The following is a 19,302-nucleotide window of genomic DNA, read 5'->3' on the forward strand; positions in this document are numbered from 1 at the left end:
CACAACCTTTGCTGTACTATATATTGATGCTCATGTTTTTGTACTTTTCGTTTAGTGAAATGTAGAATTTATTAGACTAAATTACTAAACTACTGCTATTCTTCAGGTAGGCAGATACGTCACCTGTCTGCTCCATGCGTCATCTTCTAGTAATCGTGTACAGACAGGTAAACACCTAGTTGCTCCTGCCAACTGCAAAAAAATGTTGCTGAACTAGATATAAAACGAATAGGTGTGAGGCATCGGTTACATAAACCAGTTCATTATGTCCTGTTCTTTTTAGGTTTTGTGATCAAACGTTTCCAGCAAAGCACAGTTCTTTGTGAACATTCTTATGTTTAGTTTACACAATAGGCTTCAAGAGGTTTGCGAGAGGATCTGTGGCCCCATCTGCTGGACAGAGCCAGCTGCAGGTTCACATGGAATAATAATGCTGTGTGTAAATAAAAGGAACAGAAAAAGAAGTTAGGTTTTCAATTGCTCATCAGTTCATTCTGCAACCTTGTTCCAAAGACATATTTAATTATAATTATATTTTAGTTCCATAGTTTTCTTTGACTTCCTACACTCTAGCACATTTCTCTGCTGGCTCAGTAGCTTCATTTGTATGTCAATATGAGCCGTTTTCAAATTAAAATAATAAAAATGTCTTTGGCTGAAGAATTATCTCAGCATCAGAACACAGAACTTGAGGCACTAGAGGTAAAGCTCCACATTTACTATATTTTTGGTATTGTCAACAAATTCTATATAAAAAGACCTAAACCAACATTAAGTTGTTTACACGCGGTAACGTCTACAAATCTTGATTCAAGTCTGTTTGTCTTTGCCTGAGAGCTCAGCAAGGTTTTAATAGTTTTTGACAAGCAATTAAGCTCAGACAGACAAACCAGCAAAATTCAGGTTTTGTGGGATCTGCTCACAATAACAAATCTAATCTTCACACTTATGCTTTGGTGAATCTTACTACTCCACTTTGTAAACAAGGCTTCACTGAATTCAAACCAGACAAAAAGTTTATTGAGACAAAAACATAAAAAACTGATAAAAGAAAAGAGAGACAGAAAATCCTCCAACTCAGCACACACACACACACACACACACACACTCATCCACATTCACACAGCGTAGTGAATCAGTTCATCTGTCCATTGATTTTTCTCTCTCATCTAAGGCTGCAGGTATCCCATGATGTATATAATGTGTAATGTCACCAGCCAAACATGTACTCCATCGCTTTCGAAACAAAGCTGTCGTCCTTCCTGGGCGTCTGTCTGTCCGCTACCACCTGAAGACAGACACACACACATTTATAATTTCTAATTAATTCTATTTAGTCTTTCAGCTTCTTTTTTTAAGTATAAAAACTAAAAACAAAACAAATGATTTTCAAGAAGACCCAGGGTGAACCCAGAGGTCAGAGGTCACCTGGTAGTCGCTGCCGGAGCTCCTGTAGGCGGCACTGAGTGGTCTAATGGCAGAACGAGGAGTGGAGGGGAGGGCGGAGGAGGGGAAGGAGGACGAGAGAGGAGTAGAGACAGCTTCACTGCTGTCCATCACACTCTGAGGAAGAAGGAGAAACACGTTCACTGCAGCTCTGTGTCACTGGATGTGAAGATCCAGTCAGACGACAGAGACGCTAGCTAACAACAGGTACTGACCTTGTCTATACAGGGTTTTACTCCCACCATGATGGCATCACCAAACACTTTTCCATCCTTAGACAGAGCTTTCCTGGCCTGTAGCCGGGACTGATACTGAAGGTGCATCCAGTTACCAGGAGACGCCATCTGTTGATCCATGACAGGGTTAAATGAAAGGGTTTAATAACTCACCTAAAATTCCAACCACTCAAGACAGACAATCAAATGTTCAAGCTTCATTACATGCTTCTGTAGTGCTGCTACATCTAACAAGATGTGTGGCTGTATTTTGTTAATTTTTAAATTAATGTTGCTTTAAATGGCAGAAAACTATGTTTCACCACAGAAAGGACCACACAACAGACAGAAATACCTGCAGACAGGATTCTTTTTGTGTGCCTCACCTTGTGTTTTAGGATGTTTCCATACTGTGCAAACTGCAGCAGGATGTAGGAGGCTGAGGCTGGAGGAAATCTATCAAACATACAGACACAGAGTTAATATACACGCATTATTCTCCATTTAGCAACGTAACAGTGTTAGTTGTAGATACAATATTTAGTTGTAGTATAAATACCCAAACACAGTGACCCAGGTCTGGTCCAGCTGATCGTCAGATGACAGGGACTCTCCTTGACTGTAGAAGGGATCCACCTGAGCTGGAGACAAGCACACCTGCTGCATACCTGCAGAGAAAAACAGAGACACCATTAAATGTAAACATTCAACATTTGCTCTGGGATGCAGTGCTCCTGCTTGGCTAAGCTGATAAATTTCATAATATATTTCTTTATATCTAATGACTGAGTTCAGTTAAAACTGCTAGAATGGCTCACATTGCTCTACCTATAGTCTAAAATTTGAAAATGTACTTTAAATTCTGGTGTTCTGATCATTCCCACCTTGTAAAATACAGTGGCAAAACACTACTGACCACCTTAGCCCTGCAGGTTCTAGGCTCTAGTTTACAGACCACCAAATTCCTTTGTTGGAAAAAGGACTTTTAAGGTAGAGAGCTGAAAGTGTTTTTTCCAAATACTACAACTTTAACCCAACAGCGTATGTACTAATCACAGTTTGTACCTGTTCCTGGAGTTGAAGGCTGACGTGCAGACAGAGGAGACTGCATCACTGGAAAAGACTGAAGAATGACATAGAAAAACGTTTACCAGACGTTTTACTTTTTATTTTATAAAGACTCTCTGATTCCTTTAGGTAATGTTATATTTTTACCCACAAAACACTTGTACGTGCCTCTGAAAACAAAAATAGTGTTCACACTGTCCCCATTAACATTAGCATGAGTCAAACACAAGCTGTAGGTGAACCAGCAAATGGAAACAATCATAGAACATCTGGCTAGAACCCAGGTGAAAGCAGTTCAAGCTGCCGTTTGCACCAACTTGAGAGTTTGTAACAGTTTTATTTTCTAGGGGAAACACCAACTGAGAACTTTTGATATAAACTACTGCTCGAAAATTTGGGATCACTTAGTAATGTTATTGTTTTCAAGGAAACACATCCTAAAATGATCTAAATAGGAAATATAGCAATAGAACAGGACATGTTGACATTGTCAGTGTTAGAAATAATGTTTTTCATGGAAATGATGAACTTGTTCTTCAAACTTTGCCTTAATCAAAAAAATCAGACATGTAGAGCATCAGTAAATCATCTGTGAACTAACCTGCCTGTGTGCACTGAGAGGCGTCCCCACAGTCACAAAGTCATCATGAATACTGCGAACAGGTGGGGCTCCACTTTTATCTTTGGGGGTGGGCACAACGGGCTGTGGGGCAGAGCCTCCTCCTCCACCTCCTGCACCTAGAGCAGGAGGAGCAGGGGCAGAACAGACTCAACAACAATGTTTTAACAGTGGGCACAGTGAGACTTCAAACTGACCTCAGTGCTTACCTGTGCTCTCTGCAATCGGTGTGGCCAGGCTGAACGCACGTGGCTGGGGGGTAGCTGGAGCCGGTAGGTCTCCCATCAGGAAGCCGGGCAGAAACTGAGCTCCAGAGGTCGGCTTAGGGGATGTGGGGGAGCCCAGGGTCATCGGCTCACTGGCCACTGACAGGGATATATTAAAGCAGGATGAGACAAGTGGTCCTGCTGGTCCACAAACCACTCTTCAAATTCTTACTATGGTAAGGATTTCAAGGTCTTGATTTAGGATCGGTAACTATTGGCTTTTCTTCTTAAAAATGTCTCAAACAATTAATTTGACAGCTTTAGTTACTTTGCAGATTCAGAGGCTGAAAAAGGAAAATAATCAAATGAATGATCGATTAACATGGATGAAGCCGTGGTCATAATCAGCTCCATCTTTACCAGCTGCTACTTGTCTCACCCAGTCTCTATACTAGCACAGCCGTTTGTCTCCTTGAACATGTACACAAATCAAACTTGTATTTGTATTTATAGTGCAGGACTTTTAGTTTGTGTTTCCTGCCACCTTTGGCCATGGGCCACCGAACATCTATAGGAGCCCAAGATATAAACTGTTGCTCTAAGAGTATTTCTACACGGTGGTGTTTTGCATTCACAGGTATGAGTGTTTCCTCCAGCATTAGTAAACACGATAAATACTTCTTTAACTCGGTTATATTTAACTATTTCAGCTTTTACTTCTTCTAACTTCTATTACACTGGAAAACAAACACCTCAGTTAACGAGTGCCAGCTAACGTTGAGCTAACATGTAGTCAGAACAGACAGATTATTAATAAACACATAAACAATAGTAGAACAGACTGACAGACTGAAAACAACTTAATAAATCTCAGATTACCTTGTAACTCCATCTCAGTTTCTGGCCGCGATTTTCAAAAGTAGGAAATGACGCCGGGCAGAGGGACTCACCTGCTAGCTAACGTGGCTAGCAAAACTAGCTAGTTTGAGACTAGAACTGACTCTAATTAAACAGCCTTATTGAGAGGAGCTTAATGTTAACACCACAGTCCAACTTGTTAAAAGTTACTCGTTTTAAAATCAGATACGTGAGTCCGGTGAGGGTTGTTTCTGGAGCTCTGAGGAGCTAATGGAGCGAACTAAGTGGAAACTGAGAGCACTGCAGCTAACACGGCTACTCCTGACTTCAGGCGCATTTAGACAGCGTCATAGAAAAGACGCGTTCATGGAAGTTATGTTCTGGTCAGTGTCTGATTGCAAGTTATCCAAATGTACAGTGTATCTTTAATTAAACTATGCAGTAACAATTTACAATTAGTAACATGTCTCATGTTATTAATGAGAGTAATAAATATCTTTAAATGAACACTCCTTCTTTTCCTGTACTTTTAATTTGTTGGTTTCTCTAATGAATGAATGCCTTTTCAGGCCAATTTACAGGGATTTCTACTCTCACCCTACTGTATGCACGCTTTGATAAATATGTTTATGTGTGTAATAAACCAAACATCTTTATATGAAATAAAATTAGTCTGGCTCAGCAGGCAAACCTCATGATAACAGTTAAAGTGTTACATGTCATTGTCTTTTTGATCTATTGAGTTATACAACTATTTCACAAATATGATTGCTGAATTACATCTGAGGTATTTAAATAGACCTATTTATGTATTTCTTTACTAAACTGTTTATTTCACCGTTCACCACAGTGAGTTAATTACTAGTGGAATTTCTTAACGTGCGACCTTGAACGCACCACGTCGCTACGCGTCACGCCATCAAGACGCTGCCGATGATTCACGAAGGAAGTTTCCGCAGAAACACGAGTCCGACACCAAAGAAATAAAGAAATAAAAGCACAAAAACATTAATTAACAGAGGGGAAAACTAGTTCGACTCTATTGACAGACATTTAATACATCAATTACCTTTAACAACAATTTTAATAAATGTAATTTCAATAAGTCATTTTTTTAGCAAAATATTTTTTTAAGACCTGGAATATGTAGAGCAAATATTAGGAATATTTTAGGCAGTTTTTAACCAACCAAATAAAAGAGAACAATTAGCTAATCCAGATCAATCTGGAATGAAAATAGTCACTAGTTGCAGTTAAAATGCTGGTTTTACCACAAATTATAATCTCATGATGGAATTGTAAAATATAAATATACTCAGTACTACTGAGTACATTCAGTCAAAGACTGTACTTAAGAAAAATGTTGTACTTGTACTTTACCTGAATACTTGCATTCTGAGGGAAATAATATAGTTACTCCACAAAATTTATCTGACAGTTGCAATTACTTCTATTACTGATTCAGAATAATAATATCTAACAAATTGCAATATATTATTGCACTTTAAGATGAGATTCACAAACTACTCAGCAGTGTATAAAGTAATTAAAACCAGCTCAATCCAGTAATTGTTTAGTGTGCATTCCTACTTTTTCTTAAATACCTTTATATAACCTTTACATTTAGTCATTTGGCAGATGCTTTCATCCAAAGCGACCTAGAACATCTGAGTACTTCCCTACTTTCGTACATACATCCCTGTTCTGATGTTATTTATGGAGAACTTTGCACACTCACACCATCAGTCCTTAGAGGATGGGAATATTGGCTCCACCAGGCTCTCTGCAGGCTTTTATTGTGAAGTCCCCTGGAAGAGGAAACGGGAGTTGTAGTTTTTAGTGAGAGCTTGACGCCGGTTCGAGCCGGACTCTGAAGCGGATCTTCAGCTTCAGAGTTTTCAGAAGTTGAAACACCTTTAAGGTAACGGAGCTGGTTTTTTTTTCGTGTGATTGAAACTTTATAAAACTGTAGATAAATGTCGTCTGTAGCAGAAATCCTAGTGTCGCGGTGAAGCTAACCAGCTAGTTAGCTAGCGGTTTGGAACAGTTGCTTCTTATTGGAGAGAATCCGCTAGCTTAGCTTAGCTTAGCTTGTTTTAGCTGCTCTGGGGCAAATAAACAGAGAAAACTGTGTAATTAACACTGAGACTTTTGTGTTTTAATATTCGGCAAACAACGTGTTTTGAACGTATAAATGTACCGTTATAAATGTATTATCCTCGCTGCTGTAGCGTTTTGTGCTTTACCACGAGTGCCTGTAGTATATTCTTAATTTAGGGTCTTTTTAAAGAATGTACTGGAATAAAGTACCTCCTCCATCCAGTATGTGTCCAGACCAAGTGGTACAACTGCTAATACTCTACTTTAACACATTACATGGGTAATGTTACCCTTTAAAGGACAGATTCGTAGTTTTAAGGTTCATTTTAAAACAGTATTCTGGTGAAAAGGCTCAAGTTTGTCGTGTTGTAATTGCATAGGTCCTTTCCTAATTCTAAGAGGCTTCAGCAGACTCAGATTATTAAATCAAGAAGATATCTTTCAGGGGTGAAAGTATTTTAGTATAATCCTTTTTTGTTGTTTCTTTGTTTCATTGCCATGAATGGATAATACAAGCATCCTTGTATTGTAAAAAAGTAAATAAATATTTTTCACAAATGGTGGACTGTGGAATAATGTGGATAATCTTAAACATGCCCTGGTAGTAACACTGTGATTCACTTGCTAAGATAGCCCTTAGTTAGGAGGACATAACTGTGCTTTCTGGATGATTTGCTGAATATAAGGGGAAACAAATCAACAACAAAACAAAGTCTTTCTGGTAATTTTGAGCACTCTGCTAATTATCTCTATCCTAGAAGAGGCATCCCTTTCTCTTGCTCTTCCTGGACTTGATTCGCTTAAAAAGGTGCTACTGAGGAGTTTCCTTGTTCATTTCTAGGATCTAAGGACAGAGGGTGTCCTACAGATGTAAAGCCCACTGAGGCAAATTAGTGATCGACTGGATTTGATTATTATTTGGGTGAATTAAGTGCTATCGTATACTCTTAATGTTCTAATGTAAAATAAATACATATCTTATATAGGTAGTAGAAAAGTCTTCCATTTATTTAATGAAATAAAATATATAGTTCTGAAATGCTTCTGTATGTGACTGTGGCTGCCAGGAAACTTTACCTCTAAGTTAAAAATAGGATTGTTATACTGATTATCAGTACATCTCCCACAAAACCTCCCCCAGCACATTTATGCAGGCGTGGTTTACTCCACTGCTCCCTCCCATGTGGGTAATTACAGACCTGTTACCATTCTTCTGTTTAACTGTTTTCCAGTAAACCTGGTGCAATTTACCTGTTCACGTGCACAACGGTGATGTTTTGATGTTTGTACCTGTGTGTTCCAGTTCCTCCGCTGTAGCTGGTTGTTGTGGTTGTCCTGGAAGGTGTGGTGATGAGGTGCAGGGTTGTCCTCGGGGTTCAGTGGCCTCGTCCAGTCCGGCTTATGCCTCTACTGCTACTCGTCATCCTGATGGCAGCGGTTTGGGCGGAGAACCGAGACTACTATGACCTGCTGGGAGTGAGCCGGGAGGCCACAACCAGAGAGATCCGACGGGCCTTCAAGCAACTGGCGCTCACCATGCACCCCGACAAAAACCCTGTACGTTACTGTAAGAAACCACAAATGATCAACTCTCTTTGAACCCCTCATTTACCAGCAAAACATTAAATCCTTTCTTTTAGGGCGACCCCTCAGCTCATGACAAGTTCCTGCAAGTAAATCGAGCCTATGAAGTTTTGAAGGATGAAGATCTCAGGAAGAAATATGATAAATATGGAGAAAAGGGATTGGACGAGCAGCAGGGAGGACGCTATGAGAGCTGGAACTACTACCGCTATGACTTTGGTAAAATGATTTCTGTAAATCTTAACAGGACATTGAAACTGTAAAGAAATGTGCCTTATAGTCGTTTAATATTTAAACATGTGCTTCTATCCAGGTATCTATGATGATGATTTGGAGATCATCACCTTGGACAGTGGAGATTTTGGTAAGAGTGACTCCTTTCAACCTGGTCTTTATTTTCACACCTCCAGACTTTGACTTCAGTTGAAGTGGCTGCACTGTATCATACATGCTGTTTATCAACCACATTACTCAGAGAAACCAGGCCTGTAGCAACCTGGTTATTGTAAATCTATGTATATGTGCAGCAGATTTTCAGATTTCTCCTCTAACTTTAGTTAGAGGTAGAAGTAAAGAGGACATTATCTCTACTGTTACTGCATCAGTGAAGACTTCATGGCTGTGACATGCTGGATTTAACAGAAACATCAGCAAAATGTGTGAAATGGGAGACTTGGCATATTCACAGGCAGTGACTGGTGTGTGTGTTACAGAGGCAGCAGTGAACTCTGGAGAAATCTGGTTCATCAACTTCTATTTCCCACGATGCTCACACTGTCACCAGCTGGCTCCAACGGTAATATAACACTAAAAGATATAATAAACCCACTCACACGAAGATTGAACACAGACTAAATTCAGGTGTTGCAGCTCTCTGTAGCCTGAATTATTTTAGCTCATTATCAATAACAATAAACTGTAATTACTAAATTCGGAGTATAATTAAAACAACATCTGTATCTCTCAGTGGAGGGAATTTTCCAAGGAAATGGATGGAGTGATCAGGATTGGAGCGGTGAACTGTGGAGATAACAACCATCTCTGCAGGAGGAAAGGCATCAACAGCTACCCCAGTCTGTTTATATACAGAGCAGGACAGGTTGGTTTAGTTTTTATTGATCCTTCATTAGTGATTAACTGACTGATGTTTGTCTGAAAGCCCATTTGGATAAAATGTCCTAGATTATATTTCCACTACACATAGTTTTTCCTATGCTGCTTGTTTTTTCTTATCAAAAATCTGTGTTTACACTGAAACAATGTCCATGTTTCCATGAACAAAACTCAGCAATCAGCATAATTTGTACGTAAGTACAACAACAGCTCATTAGAACATGTTTAGTTCAGTTCTGCTTCAGTCCTTTACAGTTAAAGTTATTAAACTTGTAAAAGTTTACCATTTTTTAACACTTTGTCTTCCTGCAGAGACCAGAGAAGTTTAATGGAGAGCGCACCAAAGACAACCTGGTCCGCTTCTCCATGCAGTTCATCACAACAACTGTCACTCAGCTGTGGCAAGGTAAACCAGTAACTCTGAACGTAGAACTGCTTCATTTATTCTGATTATGAGTTTCTGAACTGAGGTTGTGTGTGTGTGTGTGTGTGTGTGTGTGGGTTTTTGTTTTAATAGCTAATGTGTTCAGCGAGATAGAGAAAGCGTTCGCATCAGGGGTCAGCTGGTTGATCACCTTCTGCTCTGACACTGGAGGTAACATATCAACTTTTGACTTGTCTGAATCAGTTCTCCGATGTATTCATCCTTTCCTTTGAGTTTATTTTTATCTTTTTTTAGTTTTTATTATTTATCCTGCCTCTAATTCAGGTTTTTATATTTTCTATGTGACATGTAAATGTTCTGTGTATAAGCACAGAGATGTGATGCAGCACAGATCTTATATATAAGATATCATTACACCTGTGTCTTTGTGGTTCGTGCTTGGTCTAAATGCTAATAATATGTCTGTTTCTCTCTGTCTTAGATTGCCTGGAGCCAAGAACAAGACAGAAGCTGGCAGCAATGCTGGTGAGAACCAGTTTACAATATTGTCACTAGCCCACAGCTGAGCAGTGGCAGATCATTCCCCACTTACCTGTGTGTCTGTACTTCAAATGTCAGAAGAAACCAAGTCACCTATTTAATATGATCATGTTTTTTAAAGAATAGTTTTGGGAAATGCACTTTTTGCCAAGTCTTCACTTAATCTACAGGTGGAAACAGCTAGAATGGCTCCGTTCAGGTGTAATCTATATAGCATAAACAAGGCTCCTAATAATTATTATTAGTATCTATGTGTGTAGTATATATTGTATTTTTTATTAACTTAATAAATTCTGTGTTACTGACCCACTGCTGTGTTGCCTGTGTGTCTGTCTGTAGGATGGTCTGGTAAAGGTGGGATGGATGGACTGCACCACAGAGGAGCAGCTCTGTGCAAGTTTCCAGGTAGGACTTGGCAACACCGCGATACTAGTACATACATATTTGTACTGTAAGACACTTGTATATTACTCCTCATGGCAACAAAAACCCAGTCATGTGTCACTGAATAGACATGATCAGTTCCAATAAGTTTAAATAGAAGTTTTAAATCAGTTTTCTGGTTGAAAATCACAACAGTAACAGTAGTTTTTGTATCGGTAGTCATCTTAGTATTAGTGGTACAGTATTTATTATATTTTTCAGTTCTATTTTTGAATTATTGTGTAATGTTTTCTGTCGATTTTCAGGTGACTACTGGAGCAACTGCTTTGTACCCACCTGAAAGTGCGTTGGATAAACAAGACAGCATTCTGGTAGGAGACACAATTCATTATGATCTATACTGTGTGTGGACAGTGTAGTACTGTAAGTATTTGTGTACTAACTGACTAAGTGTCCATGTGTTCCAGTGGCTAAACACTCTGGACAGTAAAGAGATTTACAATCAGGTCATCAACCATCTCCCTGATCTGGAACTGCTGACCAGTGACAGCTTCCAGGTACAAACACGCAACAACTACTACACACTACAAATACTCAAATACACTCATCAGCACTTTACTACATGGTAAAAACATCATTCTATCACTTTGTCTTTGCAGACAAAGCTCACCCGTCATCGCTGGTTGATCAGTTTTACGTTTGGAGACAGAAGTGCCACCTCCAACGAGCACAAGAAGCTACAAGCGTTCCTGAGAAACGACCACATACAGGTACCTGTCTGCGTGTTTGTCTTTCTGCATGTCTCAGTCTGTCTGCCTACCTGTGTGCTTACTGTCTGTCTGTCTGTCTGTCTGTCTGTCTGTGTCCAGGTTGGCAGAGTAGACTGTACAGCAGATTCAAAGCTGTGTCAGTCTCTTTACATCCATAAACCCTGTGTGGCTGTATTTAAAGGACTGGGAATCCACGACTTTGAGATCCATCACGGTCAGTACTATAACTGGACGGTACTTTACCGTTTGCTCACCTTTCTCTGTTCTACTGTAATATTCTGCTTTAAGGCTGCAACTAGGGACGAGCTCTGACTGCCGGTTTCATTTTCTGTCTAGTTCTATGTTGATGAAACACTTGAATTTCAGCCCTGGTTCATCTGTCTGCCTCACATGTGCTGTGTCTGTAGGTAAAGATGTGCTGTACAACATTGTGGGTTTTGCGAGAGACAGCGTTCGCGCTCATGTAACAACGCTGAGGCCCGACAACTTTCCGTCAAACAAAAAGGAGCCCTGGCTGGTCGACTTCTTTGCTCCGGTTTGTTACTAGCAATATTGATCTTCATACTACTGTTTACTTGTTTCACCTTGTGATTTTACCACTGTCTTTAAATGATGACGTTTACTTCTGCTGCTGACGTCAGGCGTTAGTAGCAGGTGATAGTGCCACGTCTGCATTGATAAGCTTTACTTAACCTGATTGTTTGATATGTGTCACTTTGCTGCTCGATGCCCCGGCCGCACTCCCTGTTTACCTTCAGGGCTGGTGATGGTGCTACACCTACAACACAAACAGTCTGAAACTGTAGTTATGAATCAAGTTTCACTTGAATGGAACTGACTTTCTCGCTCGTTAGAATAAAGAAGGAACTGTAACAAAGACTTGGCTAGGCATTAATTAACAATGTTAATCACATGGTGAGATTTTAATTTCAGAAATCATAAATGTTTGGTTTCTGTGTGCAGTGGTGTCCCCCATGTCGAGCTTTGCTGCCTGAACTGAGAAAAGCTTCGATCCAGTTGGCGGGACAGATGAAGTTTGGCACTCTGGACTGTACCATTCACCACAGCCTCTGCTCTATGGTAAACACATACGTGGATTGTACCATGAACTGTGAGCTATAGACAGGTAGATGGGTACAAAGCACAGACAGGTTGAAAACCTTGTGTCTCTCTCTGTCTCAGTATAATATCCAGGCGTATCCCACCACAGTGATCTTTAATGGTTCCTCTCTTCATGAATATGAAGGACAACACACAGCAGATGGCATCTTGGAGTTCATACAGGTACTACTGCATCCACAGTACACACCAATACTATAGAATACACATTATTTATATAGCTAGGGAGAGGTATTGTTAAGATTTTAACAGTGTTGATTTGGGAAAGGTTAATCCAAAAACATGCTGTGTTATGAAAAAATGTTTTAGAGTTTATAGTCACACACTGTTACCACTAATCCTTAAGTGGTTTCAGCTCCAAGTGGTTGAATTAACATCAAGTTAAGAATGTCGGTCTGTCTCTGCAGGATCTGGTTAATCCATCTGTGGTGGTCCTGGATCCTTCCAGCTTCAATGAGAGGGTTAAAGGTAAAACTAGTCCTGGATCTAACTGCTAGACCAGAGGCTGGAGGCACAAGCAGAGATAAATACTTGACACATAACACACAGCACAGGATATTTTACTGAAACTGTGGTTGTGGTTCAACATGCAGACCCTAAAACTGTCTCCAGAACTTCTTTCCCTTCTCTTTGCTCACTGAGGGTTGAAAACGCACACATTAGTTCATAAATAGATCAGAGGAAGGAAGGGTGTAAAGAATTTAAATTAAAATGAATCTGACTTTTGTGCAGCTGTTCAATTCTTGCTTAACCCAGTAGACCGTGGTCCTAGTTTCTGTTCCTGCTGCTGCTGTTGTTAATAACTCCTTTTGGTTGCAGGTCGAGCTGAAGGGCAGGTCTGGGCCGTGGACTTCTACGCTCCGTGGTGTGGTCCCTGTCAGGCGCTTTTGCCAGAGTGGAGACGCATGGCCAGGGTATAATACACACATTAACACTATGTCAAGGGCTGAGTCTAATTAAAAAGAAATAAAGAAGAACTGCACCAGGGGTTCAGTGATTTGTACATCAGAGCTCAGCAGTGTTTCTGTAGTTATAGTACAGTTGTTGCTACGATCAATATTGTTTCCATGTTTTTTCTGTCCAGCTGCTGTCGGGTCAGATCCTGGTTGGTTCAGTGGACTGTCAGCGATTTCAGCCGTTCTGTCAGAGTCAAAGTGTGAGGGCGTACCCCGAAATCCGACTGTACCCTGGAAACCCCCGGCAGTCAGATCGCTACACGTATGTAGTGCACGTGAAAAGAAATGATGTGATGATGTGTTTTAGGTTTTTGTTAAGTTGAGAATCACTGAGGACGTTATTTAATGTTAACGTCAGCCTGTTAATCCGGATTAGTTACGGTTTGTTTTTAGCTGATTGATCTATCTCTGCAGGTCTTATAACGGTTGGCACAGAGATGCTCATTCACTGAGGACGTGGGCACTAGGGTGAGACACCATTTTATTTCTTCTCTTCCTGAATTAACAACTGTGTTAATCTAGAGACTTACACAGTAAAACTAATTAACAGTGTTTTATTAATGTCTCGTGATTACAGTTCGTTACCCAGAGCGTCTGTAGACCTGACTCCAGAATCCTTCAGGTCTCTGGTTCTGTTAGGTCAGGATCACTGGGTTCTGGACTTTTACGCCCCCTGGTGTGGACCCTGTCAGCACTTCGCCCCTGAGTTTGAAGTCCTGGCTCGGGTGAGACATTTCTTTTCTTGTCAGGTTCCTGCTTTTCCAGCAGCTACAAACTGTGACTCTGTGTGTTTGAGGATCTTCTAACGATGTTCTTTGTGTGACTGACAGATTCTTAAAGGAGAGGTTCGAGCAGGAAAGGTGGACTGTCAAGCTCATTATCAGACCTGTCAGTCAGCTGGAATCACAGCCTACCCAAGTGTCAGATTTTACCCGTACCGAGGAACGAGGAGGGTGAGGAGACACACACACACAATTAAAATCTAATAGGAAAAGTTAGTGTTAACGTCCAGCCTTTCCAGAATCCGGCATTTAACCGAGTTTTAGGAGAATAAAGTATAAATACTAAGACTGAACCGACTGTAAATACATTTGTAAAGATGTTAAATTAAATGTTGACAGTATGAACAGAGCGGGGAACACATCAACAGCCGGGATGCTAACGTGATCACTGACACCGTCAGACAGAGGCTAAAACAGCTGTCACCACAGTTACACAACAAATTAAAGGTAATGTGTCCACGTCAAATGTCACTGTAACTAAAACAGAAAAGAAAATGGTCTGACCTGTCGTTTTCTCTGCAGGACGAGCTCTGATGATCTTGATGTTGTGCTGTAAGAAAGACCAGCGATGTGATTGGTCAGAAAGGTACAGAAGTGGATTTGATTGGTCCAGATTAAAGATCAATCAGTTAACACTCCTTGATAAACACAGACGGACACAGACTGTTACTGTTCCAGCTGTGGTGAATGTACTGGACACTTCTGCCTTGTTTTTATTTACTTTATTTTGTCTCCAGTGTTTGTATTTACTCTATGAAGTAAAACTGTGGGACACTACACTGAACACGACACACACACACACACAGAACTAGGTGTTGACATATTGTTGGGTTTTATTATTCATGTGGAAACTGTTGGACCTTCAGAATAAAACACTGTTTTTCAACAGTCACACGTTTAATTATTAAACTGTTTTATTAATTGTTTAACCAAGAGGATTTGTTGTTTTTTTTTTCTTAGTTTTAAATTCTGAATTTAAGGGTTTTGGCACTGCTGTTGACTGAACATCACTTTGACGTAAGTATTTAGACCCTTTGCCACAACACTTCAAATGTAGCTCAGCTTCCTACTATTTCTCTTGAGTGTTGCTGAGAAGTTTTTACACCCTGAATGGAGTCCGCCTGTGTTAAATTAAATTAACTGGACATCTCTGTATAGAAAGCCTCACAGCTGACATACTGTGTGAGAAACCAAAAGCTAGTCACAAACATCCAAATCAATTTTAAATCTATTGGCTATAAATCGGGGAAAAACTGTTCAATGATTTGATGTTGATCTCTCAGCTCTGCAGCTTTTAATGGTTTGTAATAACTGTGTGTTTCCAGTTAAACCAGTTGGTGTCACCATTGCTCTTCCTGTTTGAGTTCAGCAGGAGACATGAACAGTCACAGTGACTGGTAGAAGAGTTTCAGCACAATATGAAAAACTAAAGTGTGAATCAAGGGTTAATGATGATACAGTCTGTTGCTGACATACTGGTTAAAGCCACAGAACACTGCACTAAAATTCAACCTCAACATCATGGTTGGTCACTAAAACCCAGTGAACAGAGCTACATCCTAAAACTGACGCTGCCACTGGGCTCTAAAATAAAAATCGAAACTTCTGTGGACTAAAGTTACACAGGAACAATTTAATGTCACAGCAGTCCGGGATGAGGAGGAAACTGGGAGCAGGTGTGGGAGTGGGAGTGGAGCTGTACATCAATGCTGTGCTGGGTGACGAGAGTCAGACCATCAGCCTGAAGAACATCACGATGTTTTTATCTGTTTACGGAGTCACTGACTCCGCTGCATCTGCCATTTCTCTTAATCTGACAGCTTGTGTTGTTACAGTGAGCTCAGCGATGACTCAGAGACTTTACTAAATAAAACCAGGTTACTGATTACTGACCACATCTGTGTGCCGTGGCAACTATTTCTCTGTGAAGATAATAAAAAGGATTTTTGAAATTATACAGTATTTTTTATCCAGAGACTTGATCCCTTTGCACAAAGTCAGACGAGTTTTTAAATCCAGTATTTCCATAAACATTTTAGTTCTTCCATCATTTAGTTTTATGTTTGGTTTCTAACTTTGGACTTGATGTCAATCCAAGAGTGAACTGGATTAGGAAGCAGTGCAGTGATCAGTTGTTACTGATGATGAATGTTTAAACTGTGATGAGAGTCTGCAGCTCTGAGTCTGTGTTTGTTATCTGATGACTAAAGTACGTCGGACTCACTGAACAAGTTATAGAAAAGATGCCTGCACAAACTAAAAATAATAATTTACTCCATAAACTTGAGATAAAGATAAAGAATTTGCACCAATTCACAGGGATTTATTTCTAAATTGCACATCAGCTCAGGTAACATGTCAGCCTTACCTGCTCGGTCCTTTTAACTCAATCAACTCAGCACCACCAGCTGTGTGAGCTGCCTGTGGTAAAACTCTGGCCGCACAGGTTCTCAGTCACTTTTACTCCCGGTTTTTCTATAACTTTAAAAATGAAATAATTCTTTATGGCACCTGAAAACCCTCTTTGCTTGTTGTTTTCATTGATAAAAAAAAGAAAGTCTCATTAGGTGGAAATCCTCAGGTAACTACTCAGCATTTAAACAATGTTCTCTGGGACTGTAATTAACTAAATGACCTTAGTGCAGGTACTTTCCACTTCTCAGCGTGATTAAACCAGGGCTTTCTCTGTACACCCTCTCTTTGTTGTGTGGGCAGTTGGAGGTCAGCATTGACGCAGCACTGCTCCATAAACCACTGGAACCACTTACTGTGTGTGCCCTCTATTGTTTCATAATGTGAAATGGAGCAGCAACTTGGACAAACACTGGCTGAGGTATTGTGGGAACCAACCTGGTAGTGCTTTTTGTGTTTGGATGACGTCAGGTTGAAATCACTTTCTGTGCTGGGCTGTTGGAGATTTGGCTGTGCGTGTCTGTGACATGGCTGTTCTCTGAATAGCAGATGTACTTTAACACAGCCGATGAAAATGATTAACACTCAAAGGAAACTCCTGTTACACTGAATTTGTGGCTTTTAAAAACTTAGACCGAAGAATCAGATGAAAAACTCTTAACTCTGAACCTCAAATTCATTTTTTCCAACTTTTGACTACCTGCTTGCAAGTCATCTGTAAAACTGTGTGAATTGCACAAACCTTCATGAAAGGTGCTGCACAAATACATTTTGACTGATAAACACTAATCTACAAGACCAGTGAAACACAGCAAAACACTAGCAGCAAATACTGGACGAGCCATATGTTTTGGATCTAACCAGGACTAAAACCCCAGTCTATAGTGACCTATAACAGAGCCCAACGAGATACAATACAATATAAGAGAGCAACCAGGAAATACTGGACTGATATTTAGTGATGCTACCAGTGAATATTTAATCAAACCAGATTAAACCACACAGCAAACTTCACCATTATTGCTTTAAAAGTCCAGTAATTCAATTCAATTTTCAATTTCATTTTATTTGTATAGTGCTTTTTACAATTGACATTGTCGCAAAGCAGCTTTACACAAGCAAAGAAACTATGAAGTTTACATGAACAGTGAATATGTATGAATTATAATAATCAGATTGTCCCTGATGAGCAAGCCGAGGGTGACGGTGGCAACAGGAAGAAACCTTGAGAGGAACCAGACTCAACAGGGAACCCATCCTCATATGGGTGATCACATGCAGCAGGCAGTCCAGTATAACAGTTAATGTCTTTAAGTTAATGTGGAGTCCAGTTAGTTATTGTAAGTAACAGTAAACACCAATTAAACCCAGGAGAGAGAATAATGCATCAAACCAGGGCTGCAAGATGAGTGAATACAATGCTGCAACACTGGAAAATACAAAGGAGGCCTCAGTGTACAAATCCCTAGTAAATACTGAAACAAGCCATTTACATTGGCTTAAATACGTATAAATATGTAAAATGATTTATAACTATAGGTATTATACTTAAAACACTAGTCAATATATAACATAAGCTTTTTTGATCAAATTAGGATTAAGGTAGAAAACAAAGAGGCCTAAAAATCAGAGAACACTGGGATACAGCACCGGACACACTGGACGAGACGGGGATGAAAACACCAGTGGGTATTAGGCCAAACCTGAGTGGACAGAACAAAACCAAACCAGGCCACAAACAACCAGATGTAAACAGACTGTGGATTAAAACTTGTTAAAACACGTTAGTGGTGGACTACAGTGTCGTTCTCAGTACCCGTGTTCTTCCTGTGGTGTTAACACTAAGAATGTGATGAATTGACGTCGTACTTTAGTACTTGTGGTGTTTGTCCACCTTCTGCCCTCTAGTGTTGAAATAAATCACTAAATGCAGCTTTAACTGCTTTCAAAGAGCTCAGTCAGCATGAAACTAGTTTCTGTGTGTGACTGTTTGCTGTGTCAGCACTCAGGAACATGAATAGAGCCACTGAGCCCGAAGGAACAGACGACACCTTATTCCAGAACCAGGTGCGTTTTCAGTGGAGGAGAGCAGAGGAAGAGAGCGGAGGAGGATAAGGAGGTGTAATAGCAGTAAATCCATGAAAACATTTTCTCTTCTCTCTCATGGAAACTGCAGCTGAGAAAACACTGGTGGAAATTAGCAGCCAGGAACTACTGGAAGCACGCCTACACACACACACACACACACACAGAACATATTAACACACACACATTGGCTGTGTTTCATGCTGATGCTTTGTTTTGTTAAACAAAGTTTAGACCCATCACTGAGAAACACCGGAGGTCAGAAAGTTCAAGTCCTCTTTTAGTGTGGTGTACGTGAAGTTGGTCTATTTCAGCCTAGAGACGAGAGATGTCCACTATTAAAACAAGTTTCAATGTGTCTGCAAGAGGAATTTTAAAGCAGACTGATGTTAACAAAGACAAATGAAAAGGTGTAAAACAGGAATAAATTCCACATTAACACACAATATATGAACAGTGACCAGTGACACACATTAGATTTTACTATCGTAACATACAAATAGAGATGCCAGTGGTCATTTGCTAAACTAATGTCGACTAATGTACGACCAAACTGCAACCATTACTTTTTTGGTAGGAACATAACTGGAACCCAGGTTTGTGGCTCCAGCTTTATTAATGGGTCTCATGGTTGGTTCAGGTGCTAACAGCACTGGGTTA

General features: G+C 40.1%; 2 protein-coding genes across 3 annotated transcripts; one reads left to right on the top strand and one right to left on the bottom strand.

The window, feature by feature from the left end:
* Positions 1 to 998: 998 nt before the first annotated feature.
* Positions 999 to 4,760, bottom strand: nup35 (nucleoporin 35). The gene is made up of 9 exons (XM_026377053.1): positions 4,434 to 4,760; positions 3,558 to 3,713; positions 3,331 to 3,467; positions 2,727 to 2,784; positions 2,221 to 2,329; positions 2,048 to 2,117; positions 1,662 to 1,790; positions 1,429 to 1,563; positions 999 to 1,288 (listed from the first exon to the last, which is right to left on the bottom strand). The coding sequence occupies exons 1-9, from the start codon at positions 4,444 to 4,446 to the stop codon at positions 1,211 to 1,213; spliced, it is 885 nt and encodes a 294-aa protein (XP_026232838.1). The 5' UTR covers positions 4,447 to 4,760; the 3' UTR covers positions 999 to 1,210.
* Positions 4,761 to 6,241: 1,481 nt separating this feature from the next.
* Positions 6,242 to 15,078, top strand: dnajc10 (DnaJ (Hsp40) homolog, subfamily C, member 10). 2 transcript variants are annotated; one of them, XM_026377052.1, is made up of 25 exons: positions 6,242 to 6,333; positions 7,830 to 8,069; positions 8,153 to 8,315; positions 8,410 to 8,460; positions 8,810 to 8,892; positions 9,064 to 9,195; positions 9,522 to 9,615; positions 9,727 to 9,804; positions 10,076 to 10,119; positions 10,474 to 10,539; positions 10,824 to 10,889; positions 10,986 to 11,075; positions 11,178 to 11,288; positions 11,388 to 11,502; positions 11,696 to 11,823; positions 12,252 to 12,368; positions 12,471 to 12,572; positions 12,815 to 12,875; positions 13,227 to 13,321; positions 13,492 to 13,625; positions 13,778 to 13,831; positions 13,941 to 14,088; positions 14,194 to 14,316; positions 14,485 to 14,592; positions 14,668 to 15,078. In XM_026377052.1, the coding sequence occupies exons 2-25, from the start codon at positions 7,863 to 7,865 to the stop codon at positions 14,677 to 14,679; spliced, it is 2,382 nt and encodes a 793-aa protein (XP_026232837.1). In that variant the 5' UTR covers positions 6,242 to 6,333; positions 7,830 to 7,862; the 3' UTR covers positions 14,680 to 15,078. The 2 variants fall into 2 exon arrangements, with proteins under 2 accessions (XP_026232837.1, XP_026232836.1); XM_026377051.1 differs by having other exon boundaries at positions 6,245 to 6,333; positions 7,816 to 8,069.
* The last annotated feature ends 4,224 nt before the right edge of the window (positions 15,079 to 19,302 follow it).

Source organism: Anabas testudineus, chromosome 21, assembly GCF_900324465.2.
Source record: "Anabas testudineus chromosome 21, fAnaTes1.2, whole genome shotgun sequence".
In the NCBI taxonomy this organism is placed as follows: Eukaryota; Metazoa; Chordata; class Actinopteri; order Anabantiformes; family Anabantidae; genus Anabas; species Anabas testudineus.